This window comes from Scardinius erythrophthalmus (genome assembly GCF_964197995.2).
Source record: "Scardinius erythrophthalmus genome assembly, chromosome: 16".
NCBI lineage: Eukaryota > Metazoa > Chordata > Actinopteri > Cypriniformes > Leuciscidae > Scardinius > Scardinius erythrophthalmus.
In genome coordinates this window covers 32966453-32990044 of record NC_138236.1, presented here as the reverse complement: position 1 = coordinate 32990044, position 23592 = coordinate 32966453, and the positions used below count along the sequence as shown (strand labels likewise).

The window sequence follows — 23592 nt, the reverse complement described above, 5'->3', positions numbered from 1 at the left end:
GAGCATTTGTAAATAATACCAGAAAGATCCATGATTTTGGTATTGGGCAAGCTTTGTGAAAATAAAATTTAAGTATTTTAGAAATCAGCCTGGTCTCATAGTTCAATCAATCGATTTGACATTTCTTCAAATTAATGTAGTTTCCCTCAAAACAATTAACACAGCAAACTAAACACACTCTAATGTTGGCAAAACATTTCAGTATTCACTGCATAATGAAGCACTGCATTGTATTCTAGTCTGGCATTTATCAAAAATAAATACTTTTATAAATAAATAATCTTTGAAGTTTTTTAATGATCAGTTTAGTTTTATAACAATGAGTTTTCACACAAAAAACTAAAATAAGTACATAAATACATAAATGTACTGCAATCATTGAATCAATGAACTTTATAGAATTTGCTTTTCATTTATATCTGGTCAGAGAATTTCATCAACGCTGCAGCGAATCATCTCAAATGAGGGGAATATATAATTAATAATTAATCATACTGGTTATGATCAATTATTACCTACAATTATTTTAAATCGCCCCAAAAGGGAATACATAGCCCATATATTTGTATCTAGATAATTAACCACAACGAATTACAATCAATTATGAATATAGATAGGCTATAGATCAAATTTCAGAATACCTACAGAATTAATTTCACATCGAATAATTTGTTCGTCCACCGAACCGACCATACCGTTTTCTTATCAACTCTCAAGGAGGATTATTCTACTGAGGACGTCTCCAATCAACGTTTAATATATAGTCTACCTAACTAACTTGCTTCCTTAACTAGCTTTCAGTTGCACAGGAATAATCGACAAACAGACTTTAGCAAATGTCCTTCAAATGTTTAATCACGGCCGGAGGATCTCTCGAGCAGTTCTCAGAGAATCAAGTGTTATCATGTTAGGCCTAAAAAGAGAAGTAAGGTTAGATGTTACAAACATGGTTAGTTTAATATACAGTTTACTATTTTATCTATTAAAAATCCACCACACTCTCAAGAAAGGCTATTCTTCTGGTCATGAAGAACACATTTACATTTACATTTAGTCATTTAGCAGACGCTTTTGTCCAAAGCGACTTACAAATTAGGACTAAATTAAGCGAGTTAAATTAAGGAAAGGTAATATATAAAGGAAAAGGAAGGTTTTTTTCAACTTATAACTTTCCTGTTCTATAAGATTACTAACTTGTAGGCTAATCAACAATATAAAGCTTGTAGCTTAAGATCACACATGTAAGAGGCTTTGTTCAGTGAGCAGCAGACAGAGACAATCGAGCGTATAATGGGTTTTTAATAAATGAAACTATAAAACATACAACTACATTTAACAAAGAATATATATATATATATATATATATATATATATATATATATATATATATATATATATATTTATTTATTTATTTATTTATATAAACAGAATAACGCAAGTAAGAAAAGAAAGAAAGAGCAGATCACAGAATGGCAAAATATCACAAACAGTTAACCTTTGAGAGCCAGCAAAGAATCAAATCACCTTAAAGCAGGGGCAGACAGTTTACAGTTTACTTGTAAGCAGAGTTGCCGGACTTTCAGGCAAAGTCCATTTCACTTGTAGGTAGAAATGAATGAGCCCGAGACTAAGACAGGGCAAGAAGCCGGAGATACGACTAATACAAAAAGCTAAGAAAACAAAAGTAATACACGAAACGAAACACGAATTCTTTCACGCGCACCATAGACGCACGTGCACACAAAATATGACATCACACTCTGCGCATATGTTTTACAACATAATTTAACATATACATAGTCCTAACACTTTTTAAATAGCCCACTTAAAGTATTTATTACAAATTAATTACTAAATGCTTAAAATGAAGAAAAGTAAATGAAGAAAAATTTGCATTATATATTTAAACTTGTGAACAACCCCCATTAACACCTGAATGCCCCCGTTGAACGTCTAACTTCCTTTTGAAATATCTGCTCACTCTTAAGGTTTATGTCAGTTTACACAGAGTCACTGAGGAGTCAGGCAGAAGAGTAAACCCTGTATATAAGGGGCCTTTGAATTTAGTGTGGTGCGTGTGTAGGTGCCTGCATCCATCACAAATACTGTAATATGACAGACTTCCACATTCCATGTCCACATAAACTCCAACTCTTCTGGACTGAGTAATCACTGGGAATGCACAAGTAATCTCATTATTCTGCCAGAGTTTTGATTTGCCATTCTGACAGAGGAGAGCAGGGAAAGTGTTATTAACTCCCAATATACTCTCTTTTCTATCTGAGGTCTTATAAGCCACACCCACACCAACTCCACCCTCACACTCCACCTCAAAATAACATCGACCATTCAGAGCCTCTGTGCATATGGCCTGGGGATACAGTTTGAATCTTTCAGGATGCTCAGGATATTTCTGCTCCTCTGTAGTTTCCGATATTCTCTGGTTTCCTGCGGAGAGTTTCAGGCGTGGATGTACTGTGTTTGGATCCACTGTGAGCTGACAGGCATCTGCAGAAAACAGGGGATTTGTTGTCATTTGTTTGTGGCAACCAGTTTTGAGGGTAATGGATTACAAGTAATACAAGTTACATAATCAGATACTTTCTTAAGTAACTAGTGAAGTAATGCATTATTTTTAAATCTACAACAAATATCGGAGTAACTTTTTCATTAAGTAACGCACTTTACTTTGTTTTACCATTTATTGAGTGACAGCTCTCCTGTCCCTATATTGAGAGAAATCGTAGAGGCATTGTGTGCGCTTTGTAAACATGATGATTATTATACTTCTAGACTAAGGGCCCTATGCAAGTATTTTTTTGCTAGTTTCAGTCCGACACAGTTATCATTTTCACGTCCTGCGCCATGTTGTTTAAATAGCAAATGCATTTGCACCCATTTGTGTGCCCATGAAAACAAGGTGTGTTGGCACGTTGCTATTTTGAGGCAACTGAAATAGGCTGCGCCATTGACCAACTGAAACCTGGTCTAAAGTCAATGGGGCAATATTATTTTTGTTATTTTAAGAGCGCATTATTAATGTGCGCCTATAGGCGGGTCCACAATTGCCACTCTGCTTTATACACAAACAGGGTACACACACGCACAGCAGCACACAAACTAGCCAAATATTAAAAATAAAAGGATTACAATGTAAAAGATTGTGTACATAAAGATATAGTGGAATTCGACTTGTCCCGTAGATGGTCTGCTTGTGCGCTTTAACCTCTCACACGAGCAGATCAGTTTCCGGAGAAGCATTCAGTCTTTTCGCTTGCAAATTGTTATGTAAATATTAATCCGCCATGGCGTGAGTGCAACTGGCTTTTAAAGGGATTGGGAGATGAGACTCTGGTTGGTTTTTTTCACGTTATGCCCAAAATACACTCATTACTCATTAAGAGAATAGGGACAACCCTTTTAGACCATGAGCTGGGCGCGCCAACCGTTTTTCCCGTCATTAAACTAGCAAATGTGGATTCGGACACGCCCTAAGTGCACTTGCACTGTGCGCCTTAGACCATGCTCTTAGATCGTATAAGTTGAATTATCAGTCCCTCCAGGATTTCGTGGGAATTTTTTGCAGATTTTTGCAGCCTAAAATTTTGCGGTGGCTTTTCTCAAAATTTCTCAGCATTTCTTGTGTAGTTTTTCAGGCTGAATCTAACATTTTTATTACTTTTCTGACCTCAAGAACCATTGGGCTCTCTAATTTCTAAAAGGAGAACATGTCACAGTGTCTGGTTGTGTTTCCCCGGGTATCCACTAGATGTCCTCCTTTCCCCCACGGTGTCATTCACAGGAACTACATGTCCCACTATCCCTGTCTGCGTGATTACACCCAGGTGTTGGTATTTTTAATCACCCAGCTGTCTCTCGTTGTTACCTCGTTGTTCTTGTATTTAATGCTCTGTTTGTCTCATGTTCTGTGTGGATCGTTGTTTTTTTATGTCACCTCGCTTGTGTTCCCGTGTTTCTTGCCTGTAGCCTGTTTATTGTTTTATATTGCCTGTCTGGACTTTGAACCCTGCCTGTTTTGACTATGATTTTGAATTGCCCTATATAATAAACTCATCACTGCACTTTGGATCCGCTTTGCCCTCTTCCTTGTGCGATTCGTGACAGAACGATCCACCACCACTAGGATCCAAGCAGGATGAGTGGCCGCCGCAATTTCCCTGCTGCCAGAGGAGAGGAGAGGAGATGGCCAGCATCATCAGACAGTAAGCCAGAGCCCAGAATGAACATTTTTGACTGCTTTGCGCTGTGGGCTCGGAGGACGGACGAAAGATTTTTCATCAAAACCCCTGATTCCCAGCCCACAGCAAGCTTCGGGTCGGACCACGCCCCCCGCCATGACAAGTCCTTCGAGGGGACCAAACTGGCTAGATTCCGCGGGACTCGTGGAGGTCGCAGAGGAGGCGGAGGGGGTCGGGAGGAAGTTCAGTCCCATCACCCGTTCTGGCCGCCCGTTGATCCAGAGGTCCCTCCGCCATGGGCTCCACCCAGTCCAGAGCCGTCCACTCGCCATCAGAGACGGCGGAGGAGGAGGAAACCTCTCGACCACGGGTCCAAGACCGTGCCCGTACAGCCTGCTGTCACCCCGGAGCCAGTGTCTGTTCCTGAGCCGGAGCCAGTGTCTGTTCCTGAGCCGGAGCCAGTGTCTGTTCCTGAGCCGGAGCCAGTGTCTGTTCCTGAGCCGGAGCCAGTGTCTGTTCCTGAGCCGGAGCCAGTGTCTGTTCCTGAGCCGGAGCCAGTGTCTGTTCCTGAGCCGGAGCCAGTGTCTGTTCCTGAGCCGGAGCCAGTGTCTGTTCCTGAGCCGGAGCCAGTGTCTGTGTCTGTGTCAGTTCCGGAGCCAGTGTCTGTTTCTGTGTCAGTTCCGGAGCCAGTGTCTGTGTCTGTGTCAGTTCCGGAGCCAGTGTCTGTGTCTGTGTCAGTTCCGGAGCCAGTGTCTGTGTCTGTGTCAGTTCCGGAGCCAGTGTCTGTGTCTGTGTCAGTTCCGGAGCCAGTGTCTGTGTCTGTTCCAGTTCCTGAGCCGGAGCCAGTGTCTGTTCCAGTTCCTGAGCCGGAGCCAGTGTCTGTGTCTGTTCCAGTTCCTGAGCCGGAGCCAGTGTCTGTGTCTGTTCCAGTTCCTGAGCCTGTGTCTGTTTCTGTGTCTGTTTCTGAGCCCTCAGTGACCGCGACACTGGCCATTATGACCACAGCCATGTGGTGTGTGTGGGCTACGCACACACTTGGACCGGTGGTGTCTGTTCCCGAACCAGTGGTGCCAGTTCCCGAGCCGGTGGTGCCAGTTCCAGTGCCCGAGCCGGTGGTGTCTGTTCCAGTGCCCGAGCTGGTGGTGCGAGTTCCTGTGCCCGAGCCGGTGCTGCCAGTTCCTGAGCCGGAGCCGTCTGTTCCTGAGCCCTCAGTGACCGCGACACTGGCCATTATGGCCACAGCCATGTGGTGTGTGTGGGCTATGCACACACTTGGGCCGGTGGTGCCAGTTCCAGTGCCTGAGCCGTTGGTGTCAGTTACACCGCCCGAGGGGTCGTCTCCGCCCTGGCCGCCCGAGGGGTCGTCTCCGCCCTGGCCGCCCGAGGGGTCGTCTCCGCCCTGGCCGCCCGAGGGGTCGTCTCCGCCCTGGCCGCCCGAGGGGTCGTCTCCGCCCTGGCCGCCCGAGGGGTCGTCTCCGCCCTGGCCGCCCGAGGGGTCGTCTCCGCCCTGGCCGCCCGAGGGGTCGTCTCCGCCCTGGCCGCCCGATGAACTGCTTGCTCTGCCCCGGTCGCCGGACGGACTGTTTGTTTCACCCTGTTGCCCTGATGTACTGTCTGTTTTGCCCTGGTCCCGTAGTTATCTGCTACCCCCTGTGTCTGTTTCCCTTCACGGACCTGGCCCTCCATCCCTCCCCCTGATCCTCCACCGTGCCACCTCCCTCCTGATCTCTTGTTTTGTTCCATGTCTTGTCTTGTAGCGTCTGGGAGCCACTCCGTAGGAGGGGGGTTATGTCACAGTGTCTGGTTGTGTTTCCCCGGGTATCCACTAGATGTCCTCCTTTCCCCCACGGTGTCATTCACAGGAACTACATGTCCCATTATCCCTGTCTGCGTGATTACACCCAGGTGTTGGTATTTTTAATCACCCAGCTGTCTCCCGTTGTTCCCTCGTTGTTCTTGTATTTAATGCTCTGTTTGTCTCATGTTCTGTGAGGATCGTTGTTTTATGTCACCTCGCTTGTGTTCCCGTGTTTCTTGCCTGTAGCCTGTTTATTGTTTTATATTGCCTGTCTGGACTTTGAACCCTGCCTGTTTTGACTATGATTTTGGATTGCCCTATATAATAAACTCATCACTGCACTTTGGATCCGCTTTGCCCTCTTCCTTGTGCGATTCGTGACAGAACACTGATAATAACTTAAACATAATTAACACCAAAATAAATTAGTTGGTACCACAACACAAACACCAAATAAAACATTTTAAAAAAAGTTTTTTCCACAGGATTTTTTTTTTAACTATGGGGTGATGGCTGTCAGGCCCTCTGGGGGAATGCTCCCCTTGTAGATTTAAAGGTTTCAATTAAATGTGTATACTGTATATTATGTATCAAATATGATTCAACAAGCTTTTGAGGAATGCTTTTTTGTCTCAGTCATCATTGTAGGCCTATTGCATTACATTGTTTTGCCCCAACGATAAAAAATAATAGAGCTTTCATCTTAAAACTAAGCATTTAAATATCATCTTACCAAGGCATATTACTTGGAGATATAGAGTGACACATGATATTTATATGTATTTTATGTAAGTAGTCTGCTATACTGTTATAACAATCTCCTTGATTAACATTTTTGGACATATAACAACTGCACCAAATTGCTATTTTTGAGCTGTTTTTCTCACTATATCATATATGGGCCATACAATCCTGGTTTATTAAATATGACAAAACAAAACACATGACATTTTTTTACTTTTATATTTTGTCTAAAGGTAAAAAGGTTCCATTAAAAAAAACATTTTTTGATATATACCCTGGAAACCGCTATATTACTGAATTGACTTGCTCCTTGTCCATTTTGGTGTTGTTTACAAAGTGCGTGAGTCTCTTTTATGTAGCATACAGGCACTGAGTGACATCATTTCCATCAATCGGTTCAGTTTGTCAACAGAGCGTGCACGGTCGTGTGTGTGTGTGTGTGTGTGTGTGTTTGTGAGAGATGTTACAGCGGGAGCGGGTTGCAGTGGTTGACTGACTGACTGACAGACAGACAGACAGATGCATTGCTGAAGCAATGGCGCAAACAAAAGTTCAGATCAATTCAAGTTCAACGCACGTAACCTACTTTGAAGTGGACTTTCCTTTGGCTAAATGTGCACTGTGATGATGTCACATGACGTCTCTAGGCCCAAATTCTGCAGGAAATCGGCGGCATTTTAGAAAAATTGCAAGCTCCTCTGAATTTTGCGGAGCTTGATTTTGCATTAAATTCTGCAATCGCAGATTCGCGGAATCCTGGAGGGACTGAATAATATCCAAATGTTATCCCTAATCCTGTCATCTTCCTCGCCATCATCTTTTTTGATCCTTTTGTATTAAGTGCAATACAGTTTTAACAAACTTTTCTTTCACTGTTGGAGTTCTAACTTATTTTTGTTCGCCTATTTTTATCAGCCCGAAATTGCCTTGCAAATAGCACCGGAGCCCTCTATTAGTAAACTACTTGGTGACTAAAGAGAAACTAAGGAGAAAATGCAATAATGCAATAAATGCAGCTTATATCTGTTGCTTTCGGTGACGTAAACTGTGATAAATCTGATCAGTAAAAATGCATGAAGTGACCAGGTGTAAACAGGCCCAGAGAGAGAGAGATTAAGCTTGTATGAAATTCCCAAGTTTGTGTCTCTCAACAGTGTTCGGCAGTACTCTACTAATAGCGAAACTGTACATTTATCTGCTTCAAGAACAGCGCTGTTATTACCTAGCTAGTGAGAAATGTCATGTAGCTTTTAAGTTGTTAAACTATTTTACTGATAAAATCGTCAGAGCAGCGCTGACAACACTGTGCAATAGCGTGTCCGTAAGTTGTGTATAAGAGGGAGAGAGACCGGAAGAAATAGATTATGTGCTTTTCCATAATACATAATAAATACATAATAAAACATGGAAAACATGGAAATAATTACTTTAGCTGTGCGTTTCCCTGAAAATAATTGCACACCTTAGAAGATTCTGATGGTTGACGAATGAAGCATTCAACAGCCACATAGTATAAATGTTGATTATGTCTTTCAAAATAGAATTAACAGTTACATTTTGTGTCTTTGCATGATATACCTACATTTTTTCAGACCTGGATGAATTCGACACTCTCCTCCTTTCTCAACACTGGGGGAATATACAAACACTGAGATTTAAAATATAATCAACTGTTAAAAGAGCAGCATTTGAAATACAGAGGCTTGTAGTATTGTAGAATCTTATGATCATAAAGTATGATAATAGTGTCATGCCATGATGTCCTCTTAATCAAGATTCCAACATGTAGTGTATTAAATAATAGCAAAATAAGTACATACTTTAGTTTCTCCAGTTTACAGGTTGGATCATCTTTTTTATCAGAGAGCAGTTTCACCCCGACGTCTCCAGGGTGGTTGTAGCTCAGATCCAGTTCTCTCAGATGACCACCATTTGAGTTGAGCGCTGAGGCCAGTGAATTGCAGCCCACCACTGTGATCATACACCCCGACAGACTGCAGGTAATGTTGCAAAAAAAAAACAGTGTTTCTAGAGCTTTTATATACTGTATATATATAAAACAGATATTAACCCAAGATCATGACAAATCACTGTCAAATGTCTTTTACACTTTGCCACACAGTCCCAGACTTGTAAGAATTAACATATTATAACTATATTCTATACATTGTCATGAAGATACTGTAATGGCATTTGCCTGCGCAAAACTCGCTGTCATGATACACTCTCAGAAAAAAAGGTACAAAAGCTGTCACTGGGACAGTACCCTTCAAAAGGGTTCTAATATGTACCATTTAGGTACTAATATGTTCACTTTTGGAACTAAAATGTACACTTTTGGAACTAATATGTACCTTTGAGGGACTAATATGCACTCATTAGGTACAAAGGTGTACCTTTTGAAAAGGTACCACCACAGTGACAGCTTTTGTACCTTTTTTTCTGAGAGAGTACTAGGGTGTTGTAAGTGGTTGCCAGGATGTTTTGTCTGGGTTTTATTCCATTGCTGTGTGGTTGCTTGAGTTTTCTGTTCTGGGCAATTTCTATGTGTTTGCAGTCATGCAAAATGAGTCCACCCTTAAGTCACTGTGATATTCAGGTCTCTAGATTTGGCTTGCCTACCTCCTTCAGTGTTAGACTGTGGGACTTGTCTATGAGGTCTTCGCCTGTTTAGTTGTCATTAAGTCAGGTCATTAAGAAACAGCATACCTCTTAACAAGATGTATCATTCATGTTCACAGCATAAAGTTTAATGCTTAAACTTTAATGTTTAACTTTTAATGTTTAATGCTTTAGTTCCCTCACCCGAACGATAAACCGTTGGTGACCTTTGGTTCTAATATTATAACACAGCGATTATGTCATCATAGTTGTGCTTACCCCAGTTTCTCTAATGTACACTGTGGATCCTGTAGTCCTGTTGAGAGCTGATTTACTCCCAAATCCCCCAGATCATTGTTTTTCAGCTCCAGCTCATTTAGGTCTGAGTAAGATGATTTCAGAACTGATGCTAGAAGTTCACAGCTTGTGAGACCACATTGCTTTAACCTGTAGAAAGAGGTAAATTACATCACATACCAAATTAGTTGTTAAATCTTAAATCTAAACACTCTCACAAATAAGGCAATACTTGAGTTTCTGAAGTTTACAATTTTGACTAATAAGTCCAGCACAGAGTTGTTTTACTCCATCATTAGTTATCTCATTGTAGCTCAGATTCAGTTCTCTCAGGAGTGAATTTGTTGATTCAAGTGCTGAGGCTAGATTTGTACAGAATGCTGGTTGGATATCACAGCCAGCCAGCCTGAGATGCAGAAATAAAAGACACCACAACTAATAAATTAGCAACAACCATCAACTCACATTTATCCAATGTATTCTACTTGGTGAAATAATTGCACCAACATTATGAGGAATCATTATTTTTGTCTAATAATAAGAGTTTTATTTTCCAATTGCTAGGACCATTTTCTCAATATTTAGGTCACGTTTTCAAAACCTTATTGCGGAAACATTGTGTGCCATGCGTGCCCATTTGCTATGCCCATTTTGCTATCCACTGTCTGAATCTAAAAAATGGTTAACACTTTATTTTGATGGTCCCCTTTACACATTCTGTTGACTTTAAGTAAGCACCTACTGTACATGCCAACTGTTACATGTTGCCTGCGTTTGCCCCTAGACCAGGGGTGGGCAAACTACGGCCCGCGGGCCACATGCGGCCCGTTAGGCTGTTTAATCCGGCCCGCCGAGTATTTAAAAAAATTGTCTTAAGATCGCATTAATTTTGCCTTTTTTCTTGCAATACTTTGCGTTATATATATATATATATATATATATATTGCGTTGCATATATTTGACAATCGGAATATCAGATATTGCATGCCATAGCTAACAAATGTAAAAAAGGAAAAATGACATAAAAGCAGATCATCATTCATTCAGCGCTGTTGTGGCTGCGGTGTGTCACGTAACAAGCAATGACGCGTCACCATGGAAACCAAACAGACAGCGCCTTAAGCGCATAGACTTGTTGCACGTTAATGTTTTTTCCTTTTTTGGAAACTCAATGAGAAAAAAAATGTTTGGTAACCGCTTGCACACCTTAGTTTTTCCTTTGATTTGTCTGCTATTTAGTTTCTTTGCTCCTCTGGATTTGTGGATGTATCCTGCCCGATTCCGTTTACCGACCTTTATCGCCCGGCTTTCGACTACGCTCCCCTGTCTGCCATGTACAGAACCCGTTTTTTTTTTTCATTAAATGTTCTGATCTCCCTTTGCCTTTTATGTTTTATTTTATTATTCTTAAAATAAATTTGTATATTTGTTTATTTCCACAAATGTATGACTTTTGGAAGTGCAAATTGCCATTCAGTTTTAATAAAGTTGAATTAACGTAACCTGTCATTTTTACTCTTCTAAGTGTACACTTGCAGATGTTTTGTTTCTAATTTACTGTTAGGCCATTAAATAATAATAAGGATAAACAATATTTAAAAAGTATAGGCTATAATTATCTAACATCTTTAAAAATTAACATCAAAACATAACATGCTAAATGGGGGATATCTAGCATAAAAAAAATTATTGTCAGAATGTCGTCTCTCAGTTGTTGAATTTCGCACAGACATTGCCACAACATTGTCTGTTTGCTCAGCCCGATCTCATGAAAGTGCGAATAACACGAATTGTATTTGTAGTGCATAATATGTTTTCGCGTGCATATGATATGCACTTTATGGCGTGTAATAGGCACGCACTCCACACCTCTAATCCTAACCAAGGGGTTTACAGTGTGTAGCATGCACAAAAAAAAAAAAAAAAAAAAAAAAAAACATTTTTGGCATATAAATGGCACGAGAAATAAAATTTGTGGTATAGATACGCACTTTCATGAGATCGTGCTTCATAATCTGCTACTGGGCCGGCCCTCTGTCAAATTTTTAAAACCCAGTGTGGCCCTTGAGCCAAAAAGTTTGCCCACCCCTGCCCTAGACAATTAAAATGTTTCCTGTTCCTTGTGCCATGCTGTAGTCCTTTGTTGGTTTTCCCTGTTCATTAGTCTTGAATGTTACCATATTGAAATATATTCTGAATCTGAAATACTATAAAAAAAATATAAAAAAACCTGTAATACTCAAATAATACTCTAATAAGAATTCCCTTCCGTGGTCACTACGAGTTACGTCGTGACGACGAATGGGGTTTCGCTTAGAAAGCCTCTCACCTTCGAGTATGAAAGATGCTTGGAATCGGCCAGCTGGATGCTTCCAGCTGCCCTGGAAAGCATGGCCGTCAGCTCTGGATCTGACTCGGCTAACGTTGGCACTTTCGAGGGAGGCGACGCAGTCGAATCCTCATTTCCAGAGGAATCAAGCCCGCCTTGTGATGCTGTGAGTGGCATGACATCATCCGCCAGAGCCCCGCATGAAAACACTGGGTCCCTGAGAGGAACCAGGCACACACGGAAGCTCCACGGTTTGCGATGTGGAGGGAGGCGTGGCCCGAGGAATGACTCGTCGGTTATTGTGCCACAACGTAACTCTCAGATCACCCTGGCCACCAGCCAAAGTATCTCCTCTCGAGGAAGAGATAGATTGGGGTGTGGCAGAGGGGACTCTACCCACACGGAGATCATTGAGTCTCGATCTAAACATTGCGATGGTCATGTTCCCGCAATGAAAAGCGATTAGGCCCAACACGCCAAACAGCGCTTGTGACCATTTTTACAGATGGATCATCCAGAAAACACACTGGCGAAACGTCTTGAAAAAGACGTGCCACGTGATGCTCTTTTAGCAAGAGAAAAAAGCTCAGCAGAGTGCTGAAGCACCCAGGGAGAAGCACACACAATGTCAGCAGATCACAGCACAGATCAGCAGCAGGCAATATGATCTCGCTGGAACACACCGTTGCACCAACACACTGGTGAGCCGCTCGTCTCGTAGAGTGAAGATAATTCAGAATGGCTTGTGGGTGTGAAAAAAAACTCTTGGCTCCAATGCGAAAACATAACTACATGTTGCCAGCGTACTTCCTTATATACCCACAAGGTGGGGCGGAGTAACGCTATGCAAATTCCGCAGACCCATGGCATTTTCTTGCCATTGGCTCGTTTTGTATACTCGAAGGTGAGGGTCTTTCTATGCGAAACCCCATTCGTCGTCACAACGTAACGTCTCCGTTCCCTACTCAGGGAACGAGAGTTACATACATAACCGATAAGTTAGTTGACATGTAGGTACAACATTACTTACAGTCAACAGAATGTCTAATGGGGACCATCAACATAAAGTGTAACCAAAAAATAAAATACTATCAAAACAATTAGATGTAGCTGAACACTTACACAGCTGTTAGTCTTTCAATTCAATTACCATCTATACAATAGGAGTCTAATTAAAAATAATTTCGTACTGTAATTTAAACATGGACCATGTTACATATATTGTAGTGAATTCTTATCAGTAGAGAGCTGTCATCCTTGTTTTGAATACATTTTACAAAAGAAAATATTGTATATTGCTAACCATTGATAGTGTTTTAGGTCGATGCCTCATGAGTGACAAAGTGTTTTTGTTGGGTGACAACCTTTACTCGTCTTATGAAGAATCTTAGACATGAAGTGTTTTGGTAGTTTTAATGCACTCTGAATGTGAAATGATCTGCTGTACTCAACTGCTGAGTTGGAAGTTCATTATGAGAACTGTTAAGAGTTTTGAAAAAGTGACCTAAGAGTTGAGAAATGTGTCCTACCAACTGTGAAAAAAAAAAAAAAATCAAGTGCAAGAAATTCTGAGTATTCTGGATGTATGTAGAAAGGATTTACAATCACAACATCTCATATCAAATAATCAGCAGATATTCATAGTCTTAATAATGAAGTGCATTTATCCAGGTTATGTTTCTAATGATTTATTAAGGTTACTTTTGATGTGTATATTTTTGGTGTTTAAGATGTGATTAAGGGCAATAACAGTGTTTACTTGTTTAGCCTGGCTTCTAGAGAATATCAAATTGTTTTGTAATTGATAATTATATGACACCACTCGCCAGTCTGCAATTCTGACAAGAACAGGGTTTCTAAGAGATACCTCATACATATTGACAATTTGGACTACTTACTTCAGTTTTTGTAATTGACAAAGTGGACTTGCTAGTCCAGAAAAGAGGATGATCGCTCTAGACTTGCTTAGTTTATTGTTGCTCAGATCCAGCTCTCTCAAGGGTGAGTTGACTGACTGTAAAGCTGAGGCGATTCTTCCACAGGACTCAGATGAGAGATTACAACAATCTAGTCTGTAAACAAGAGTGCATTTTTCTGGGTTGTTTTTTTTTTCAAGTTGTTTAGACAAACCATTCATATTGTTACTGTGTGCATTTAAATGTGACAATGCAACAAAAACGTTCTAACAAAATAAGGTTGTTATTAAAGTCTCAGTTCACTTGGATGGAAAGCCTTTTCATGATATTTTAAATATCTGGCGGTGTAGCAGTGTACAACATATTATAAACAATTTGTAAACAGTATGGATAATTAACACAGACCTGGCTATTTTGCAGATTTTGAGCACTGGCAGCAGTCTTATCTGGTTTTCTGTTGATGTGCTTAACTTCTTCATGTCAAACTCATCTAATACCTTCCCAGAATTCAACAAGACATAAGCCAGTGCTGACCATTGCTCTGGCACCAGCTCACTACCCAAGAGTGTTCCTGATTTCAGGACAGTCTGAATTTCTTTAACAAGAGTGTTGTCATTCAGCTCATTTAAACAGTGGAACAGATTGATGATTCTCTCTGGTGATTGTTCCTGTTTGATCTTCTCTTTGATGTAACGCACTGTCAAGTTATTATCTACACAGTGTTTACATGAACTGCCTTTGGTTAGAAGGTCTTCCAGGAGATTGCAGTTAGGGTCAACAGAAAGACCCAAAAGGAAGCGAAGGAAAAGGTCAAGATGTCCATTATCGCTCTCTAAAGCTTTGTCCACTGCACTCTGATGTACATTAGAAAGATTTGTAGGTTTGTCTTTTTCAAGAACATTTTCCCCATCATTGACACATGCAAAGTGAGCATATATCGCTGCCAGATATTCCTGGTAGCTCACATGTACAAAGCTATAGACCTTCTCCCTGTACAATCCCAGCTCTTCTCTGAAAATCTCTGTGAACACTGAGTACTCTGAGGCTTTACTCACATCAATGCCACCATTTTTTAGATCCTCTTCTTGGAAAATAAAATTGTGCTTCCCCATTTGCTTGAAAGCCAGTTCTCCCAGTTTCAGAATCAATGTTTTGTCAAATTCAGACAGTTTCTTTGGATTACTGGCATCAGCTCCATCAAACTTCTTATGCTTGAGACTGATCTGAATGAGCAGGAAGTGAGTGAACATCTCAGTTAGAGTTCTGGGTATTTCATCAGAGTTTCCATCACTCATCATATTTTCTAGCACAGTGGCAGAAATCCAGCAGAAGATGGGCATGTGGCACATGATGTAGAGGCTCTGACATGATTTGATGTGTGCTATGATTTCACTTGCCAGCTTCTGATCACTGATTTTCTTCCTGAAGTATGCTTTCTTTTGATGGTCATTGAACCCATGAATCTCGGTGACCCGGTGGACACACTCAGCAGGGATCCTACTGGCTGTTGAAGGTCTTGTAGTTATCCAGAGGAGAGCAGAGGGAAGCAAATTACCCTTGATGAGGTTTGTAAGCAGCACATCCAAAGGAACTTTCTCATTTATATCAGAGCAGTAGTCATTCTTATGGAAATCAAGAGGATACTGACAGACTTCTAAACCATCTAAAATAAAAAGCACTTTCAGTTTTGAAAGATTTTCTTCTTTCACCTCAGGAGCATATTGTTGAACCAGCTGTAGAAGACTACAGTTCCCCTTTTTCTGAAAGAGGTCACGAAATGGTAGATGGATGATAACGTTGATATCTTGGTTTGATTTTCCATCCGTCCAGTCTAGAATGAACTTCTGCACCGACACATGCTTTCCAATGCCAGATATGCCCATCGTCAGGACTGTTCTGATTTGTTTTCTTTGTCCTGGCAGTGTCTTGAAGATGTCATTACATGCAAATGAAGTTCCTTGCGTGTTTCTGCTTTGTGAAATCATCTCAATCCTCAGAACCTCATGTTCATTATTTATCACTCCACTTCCACCATCTGTCATGTAAAGATCGGTGTAGATATCCTTCAAAAAACATTGTTTACCTTGAGATGAATTTCCTTCGTTTAAATGTTGAAATTTGTTCTTAAGCTTTGCTTTATTGGCATCTGTGATTTTTTTGAAGTGGATTAACTAGACAAAAGTAAGAGATGTTTAGCTGAAATGAAAAAAAAAAAAAAATCTTAATTTAAACTTAAATTAAATAATAATCCTACCATTTGCCACAAAGTGAAATGTGATCCTCAGTGCTGCCTCTCCTCCAAAGCTCTCCACCATTTTCTCAGCAGCATCAGAGGGACTGAGCTTCTCTGGCCGATTCCCTAAGCATTCTAGGTAATCCTCAGATAGTTCTCTTTTGAAGGTTTTGAAGAATTCTGTTCCCATGTTCACCATAATATCATAAAGTACGGTTTGACTGCCTGGCACATTTGATTTCTGTGGTAAAATAAAAGAGTACCCAATAGAAAAATGTTTATCAACCATAAACTATATAATTTGTTTTAAAATTAAATTGTCTGTTTAATAACTGAAAAGATATGTCAATGAAAAACTAACCACAATGTAGAATTTACTGTGGCCTTGGTGCTCTTGCCCCATACAGATGCTACAGATGTGCATGTTATCTGTCTTACAGAACACCACTGGAGCACCGTAATGCTGCTGACAGATGCTTTTAGCAGGTCTGCACTCCACCTGGTCTTGGGTTTCTTCCACAGACAACCTCCTGCAGTGATATTCAACATTAATCAGTTAACTTAAATTAATATTTAATATCAATTATTAATATTTTGTCTATGTTGTATTATCTAGGCATTTTAAAGCTATTTCAGCATGTTTTCTCATTTTCATGCTAACTTCTTTGTAAATGTTTAATTAGACAAAACCTTTCTATATTTTTCTGTGCTCCACTGCTGAAGTTCGGTGGTAGGGGGATTGATCTGTCACTCTTCAGAGACAGATATGATGTTGGTGAGTCTGATTCCTCCTGTTTGGTGCTACAAGTAAAACATAGAACGTTTATCAAAGGTAAACAAGTATGTTTATCTTTACACATGAAAGACAGTTTATACTTTTCCACTTCCATGTTATATTTACTGTAAATGTTACATTAGATCAAACCTTTCTGTATTTCTCTGTGCTTCATCCCTGAAATTCAGTGGTAGAGGGATTGATCTGTCACTATTCTGAGACAGATGTGATGTTGGTGAGTCTGATTCCTCCTGTTTGGTGCTACAAGTAAAACACAGTCAGATAATTTTCCACACATGCAAATGAGTATGTTTATCTTTACACATAAAAAACATACATATGGTCTTTCAAGTATATATATATATATATATATATATATATATATATATATATATATATATATATATATGAAGAGTTTGGTTCCAAAATGTGATAAATCCATTTTGATTAATTTGAGTAAAAATGTGTTTTCTTTACCAAGAAAGTGGCAAGATGAAAATCACTATTTTCTGTTTCAAATTTTTACATAGCATCTTTAGGTTATAATAACATAAACAATTCAAATCTATATTTTGATTTTCAAATATTTATTATAAAAACAGATTTTTTTTTTGCCCAAAAAAAAAAAAATGAATCCATTGAATAAATATAAAAGTTATTTTTCATATTGAAACTGTTGAAAATACACAACAAAGTAAGTTGATCCACATATGACAGCCTCTGAACTCAGTCAATACTAATCTTATATACAGGCACTGGACTAAAAAATACATTCAGTCAGCCATCGCTAGGAAATACCCCCTGAACTTTTTTGACGGCGATCAGCTGTAAAATGGCTTGGTCCTGCTCGGTTTCCGTTGACTTTGAGTAAAACAATCTGAAAGTTTTTTAAAAGTTTGATACAGTCGTGTGAGAACAAGCAACAGCAGGCATTTTTCCTCCTCCCGAGTGCCTCATCTTCTTAATCTCCTCACGTAAATGATAGGATTTCAATGGCTTACGTTTCTTCCCTACCGCAGAAACCACCACGGGTACATCAATGCCGTCAAAATTATTAATTTCTTTTGTTTGTTTGTTGATCAAAAAAGTACAAATAGTAGGGAGGTTAAGTGACTTTTGACTTCAAGTCATGATGCAAAGGTCCCCTTTGGTATGGAAGTACGTTAGGGCCATAGAAATAAATTTATCCTAAGACACACGTGAGATCACATTTTGTATCTTATATACGCACATTTTTTAAAAATGGCCGCCGACCATACTTGAGAGGCCCATATCTTTGCTTCTGTTATAGCTATAATGACAAATTTGGTATCAACGTGTACATTTTTGGGGTCAAGGAGTCCAAATAAAATTTAATAAATAACAACTTAAAGTGTTGAATATGTGTATTACTGTATGGGTGAGAAGGAACTGATTAGTGAGACAATAAGTTCATAACTATGTTCACAGTTTGGCAAGGATTTCACATGCTTCCCCATTTCAGCTGGATCTAGGATTTTAGTCAGATTCTCAGTATGTTGGCTGTCTGAAGAGAAGTGCTGTTGAATGCTGATGCATGTTCCATGGAGGGCTGATGATGCTATTGTCGATGATGAGTTGTGGTCAATGTTATCAAAACCGCCAATGGTTAAGACACCCATGACTGCCTGAGGTGGGACCACGACACCAATCTGCTCCTAGTGACTGATCACTGAATTCGCTATATCTATGCTAAATGTTTTCAAGCGGTCATATGACACACACATTCCTCTTTTATGCATGGCCTCCACCAGATATCTACTACCACTTTGCTGGTGTAGTTTCATTGCCAGATATAGCGAAGCTGGTGTTTCCCTCTCTCTTATGTGACAAGGAACACTGCCATGTTTCTTGGATCTGCATCTTACAGAGTTGAAAATGATTTGCTGCCCAATGGATGTTGCAGCCTGGAACTTCTCAGGTCCAGTAGGTGGCTGATCAATACCTGATCCATCAAGAAGCATGTGTAAGAACGATCTCAGCATGGGAGGGATAGAATCAGCTTCACTGGAAGTTGAGAAGGCACCTGTAAAAGCATGCTTCATGGGGAGATACTCTTGCCGGAGGATTTTGGCTGCTTTGAAGATGACGGAGACATTGGTAGAAGTGTTGTTTTTCATGTTAGCAACAGCTTTGCTCAGGTCATCATCAAATACAACGGACCAGACACGATTTATTTGTACTGATCTGATGTCAGGAATCAGGCGTTCAATATCCTTCCGAAGGCGTGTGGTGTTGCATTTGATGTTTGGAAATCCAAGATCAGCAATGCGCTCGTCATAGAGGGCTGTCAAGTCAGACATTGCCAGTGATTCCCCTGAGCAACGATAGTCCTCGATGTATTCGAGTAACTCATTGAGGACATGTGCTCTGATGACCTGAGTTGCATTACTTTCAGTTGAGTCACATCCAACAGTTTCTGCTTTTCTATAGAGCCTAGTCAGGCATGCACGATGATAAACAGCATTAATAGCAACCATGTCACCAGCAGCTAGTTCAGCCAATAGATGCCTGTCACCCACCACCTGAGCACATTCTTTCACTTTTCTATCCAAGCCAAGGGTGGCAGCCCTCCTCAGTTCCTTTTTTTTGCCCACTTCACCACAGAAGAGACACAGTTTATCGAATGGTTCACGTGATGATGTTGAGGATCTGGGTAAAGCGATTGTGGTGGACTTGTCACTCATGCGCCATGTTTTTACTGGACTCACAGACTCTTCATGCTTTTTTCTTTTTCTTGCTCTCTCAACTTTTTGTTTATCAATCGCATTTCTGCAGCTTTTGTGCCACACCATAGGATTTTGAATCATCAGCTGAACTACATCCTGACTACCACCACTAATGTCCACTATAAACTCAGGCAGATCCCCTAATGCCTTCAGCTCCTGGATGTTATCTAAAGCTTCTTTGTAACATGATTGCAATCTTTCAGGATTGTTTCTCAGTTTGAATGATGAAGAGGGATCTATCCATCCATCCATCCATCCATCCATCTTCTTCCGCTTATATTACTGCAAAAGCTGCACAGATCCATCTGTCAATCTCCCGTTCCATCCTTCCCTCACTCGTGAACAAAACCCCAAGATACTTAAACTCCTCCACAGGCAGGAACTCTCCACCAACCTGAAGTGGGCAAGCCACCCTTTTCCGGCCTCGGATTTAGAGGTGTTGATTCTCATCCCAGCCGCTTCACACTCGGCTGCAAACCGTCCCTTCAAACCGTCCTTCAGTGCATGCTGAAGGTCCTGGTTTGATGAGGCCAACACGACAACATCATCTGCAAAGAGCAGAGACGAAATTGTGTTGTCACCAAACCTGACACCCTCTGGCCCCTGGCTGCGCCTAGAAATTCTGTCCATAAAAATTCTGAACAGAACCGGCGACAAAGGGCAGCCCTGCCGGAGTCCAACATGCACCAGGAGTCCCGCAAGCTAACCAGGCCCGATAGGACTCCTTCTTCAGCTTGACGGCATCCCTTACTTCCGGTGTCCACCACCGGGTTCGGGGATTTCCGCCTCGACAGGCACCTGAGACCTTACGGCCACAGCTCCGAGCGGCCGCTTCGACAATGGAGGTGGAGAACATGTTCCACTCGGACTCAATATCTCCAGCCTCCCTCGGGATCTGGTCGAAGCTCCACCGGAGGTGGGAGTTGAAGATCTCTCTGACAGGAGACTCGGTCAAACATTCCCAGCAGACCCTCACAGTACGCTTGGGTCTGCCGAGTCTGTCCAGATTCCTCCCCGCCATCAGATCCAACTCACCACCAGGTGGTGATCAGTTGACAGCTCCACCCCTCTCTTTACCCGAGTGTCCAAGACATACGACCGCAGGTCAGATGAAATGACCACAAAGTCGATCATCGACCTACGGCCTAGGGTGTCCTGGTGCCACGTGCACTGATGGACACCCTTATGCTTGAACATGGTGTTCGTTATGGACAAACTGTAACTAGCACAGAAGTCCAATAACTGAACACCACTCAGGTTCAGATCAGGGGTCACTGCCGCTGCCCACGTGGGCATTGAAGTCCCCCAGTAGAACGACGGAGTCCCCAGTTGGAGCACTTTTCAGCACCCCTCCCAGAGACCCCAAGAAGGCCGGGTACTCTGCACTGCCGTTCGCCCCGTAGGCGCACACGATAGTGAGAGACCTATCCCCGACCCGAAGGCACAGGGAAACGACCCTCTCGTTCACCGGGGTGAACTCCAACACATGGCGGCTGAGCTGGGGGGCTATAAGCAAACCCACACCAGCCCGCCGCCTCTCACCATGGGCAACTCCAGAGTGGTGAAGAGTCCATCCTCTCTCGAGGAGTGTGGTTCCAGAGCCCAAGCCGTGCGTAGAGGTGATCCCGACTATCTCTAGTCGGAACCCCTCTCAACCTCACGCACAACCTCAGGCTCCTTCCCCGCCAGCGAGGTGACGTTCTACGTCCCTAGAGCTAGCTTCCGTGTCCAGGGATCGGGTTGTCGAGGCCCCCGCCTTCGACTGCCGCCCGATCCTCTCAGCACTGACCCCTTACGGTCCCGGTCCCGTGGTCCCGCATACGAGCCCCAACCCCGGGCCAGGCTTAAGGGTGGGGCCCCGGCTGCGCCATACCGGGCGACGTCACGGTCCTCGGTTTAACCCCCTGAGGTCGGCGGCTCGTTTTTTTCCGTATGAGTGCAAAAAATAAATAAAATAAAAATATTAATTTTTATCTTATATGCTTGTGTTATACATCAATCGATCCTGTTTAGTGTGTATTTTTTTTGTGTATGCTCATAATAAAAACAAAGTGTTGTGCTTTTCGCCAAATAAAGAAAAATAAACATGATGCGAGTTCTGCCTACTCTCCGTCAGTGAAGTCAATTCTGAAACGCGTCCGAAAATAAACTGTAACTCAGCGAATACTCAGTCAAACATGCATACAGTCACACAGCATGAAGCTTGAATTCTCTTCTTTTAAATGAAGTCATTTTTTATAAAAAACAAATATTCACAGTTTATGTAATATGTATGCAAAGAGAGAGATGTCAGTCGTTCTCATCTCAGCTAATTAGGTTTTAATGTGCTCCGCTCACGGAGAGCGCGCGCTATTCAAACGCAAATGTGAGGCGATCCAAACAAACCTGTGAAACGCCCACATCAGCTGGATAACACACACCGCGAGTTCACTTTCAGACTTATGTACTTTACGATGCTGTGAGGAATAATACTATCTTGATAATAATCCTGCAAAAATTTACCTCAGAAGTTCTGGAAGTATCATTTCAAGGAGCAAACGGATCCCGCTGAGGAATTAGGTCAGTTCTGTTTGCTTTGTTCTAATCGGAATGAATGAACGCACAGATGCGTGCTGTTGTGGAGCTACTACAGCTGGCAAAAATACTGTTTAAATATTAATCGCGTTTCTGTGTATGAATGAATGAATGAACGAACGAACGCACAGATGCGTGCTGTTGTGGAGCTACTACAGCTGGCAAAAATACTGTTTAAATATGAATCGCGTTTCTATGAATGAATGAACGCACAGATGTGCGCTGTTGTGGAGCTACTACAGCTGGCAAAAATACTGTTTTAATATGAATCGCGAATACAAAGAAAGATTACACTGGAAATATTGTTACAATTTTAAATGTTGTTGTAATTGTATAACCTTAAAAAAAAAAAAAAAAAAATTATATATATATATATATATATATAAGGATAGATGTAAACAAAATCTAAAAGGTCATTATAAGCCTTCTCTTTAAATAATTTTATTATGCTTTATTAGTGACACATTTGGGAAGAGAATATATTCCAAATCTGAAAATACAGTATGAGAACAATTAACTGCACAATTACTAGAAATGTTTACCTGGGATATTGTACAATTTGCAAGCAAAATTTGTGGAAAAAAACAACAAACCAGTTATATATTGTCCTTGCATTCTTGTGGCTCAGTCACACACCTGAATGAAAGGCTCATTACGTATGCAGCCTCATTATGCGGGCTCCATTGACTCCGCAGGTGTGAATCACGCCCACCCGCATATGGCCTTTCCAAACAAAAAGTGTTTTACAAGATTTAAATCAATGTATTGTGTTATGTGAATGATTAGGCAGGATGATTTTCACATAATTTTGAAGAAAAAATTCTAGGCAACGTCATCCATTAGTCAAAAGTCTTATTTACATATATTTAGAATGTGTTTTATGGCCTTATTTCAGAAACTTTGGTTTTTTGTTTTTGAAAAAACCATGCATAAACATTATTCTATCAAAAATACAAACATGTACATGCAAGTTGTTCACATATTATGGTAGCCCTGTTTGTGCTAAATAGAGTGAATTTACACCTTTGCCATTAATATGTTTATAAGCAACTGAAAAAAGCACAAATGTCAGGGCATGTCAGAACATCTCAAGGACCCCTAAAACCCCTCAGACCCCAGAGGGTTAAGAGCGATCTAATGTTTTTTCAATCTTTAGGGCGGACTGATTTAGGAAGCATAAACTCCAGTCACGGCATTCCATTATGGCTAATCTGAAAAAAGAAATGAAGTTGCTTTAACATCATAAGAGAGATAATATGAGCATTAACAAGCATTCGCAAAAGTAAAAATCTATCAAATAATGAAGCTAACTAACTAGCTAGCAACATGTAGGCTATGTGCTTGCTTCAATAAAAATGACACAAACTAGTCACTAGCTA

The 23592-nt window shown here is 41.1% G+C and overlaps 1 protein-coding gene across 1 annotated transcript in view; it reads right to left on the bottom strand.

Moving 5' to 3' along the window:
* Positions 1-1983: 1983 nt before the first annotated feature.
* Positions 1984-23592, bottom strand: part of LOC308704524 (NACHT, LRR and PYD domains-containing protein 3) — a 41610-nt gene continuing 20001 nt past the window's right edge. The window contains 12 exon segments of the mRNA XM_081388895.1: positions 1984-2508; positions 8324-8370; positions 8562-8735; positions 9622-9789; positions 9872-10045; positions 13867-14040; positions 14290-16040; positions 16042-16055; positions 16139-16358; positions 16479-16647; positions 16808-16918; positions 17043-17153. Of these exon segments, the coding sequence (XP_081245021.1) occupies positions 1991-2508; positions 8324-8370; positions 8562-8735; positions 9622-9789; positions 9872-10045; positions 13867-14040; positions 14290-16040; positions 16042-16055; positions 16139-16358; positions 16479-16647; positions 16808-16918; positions 17043-17153 (3631 nt within the window). The 3' untranslated portion in view covers positions 1984-1990.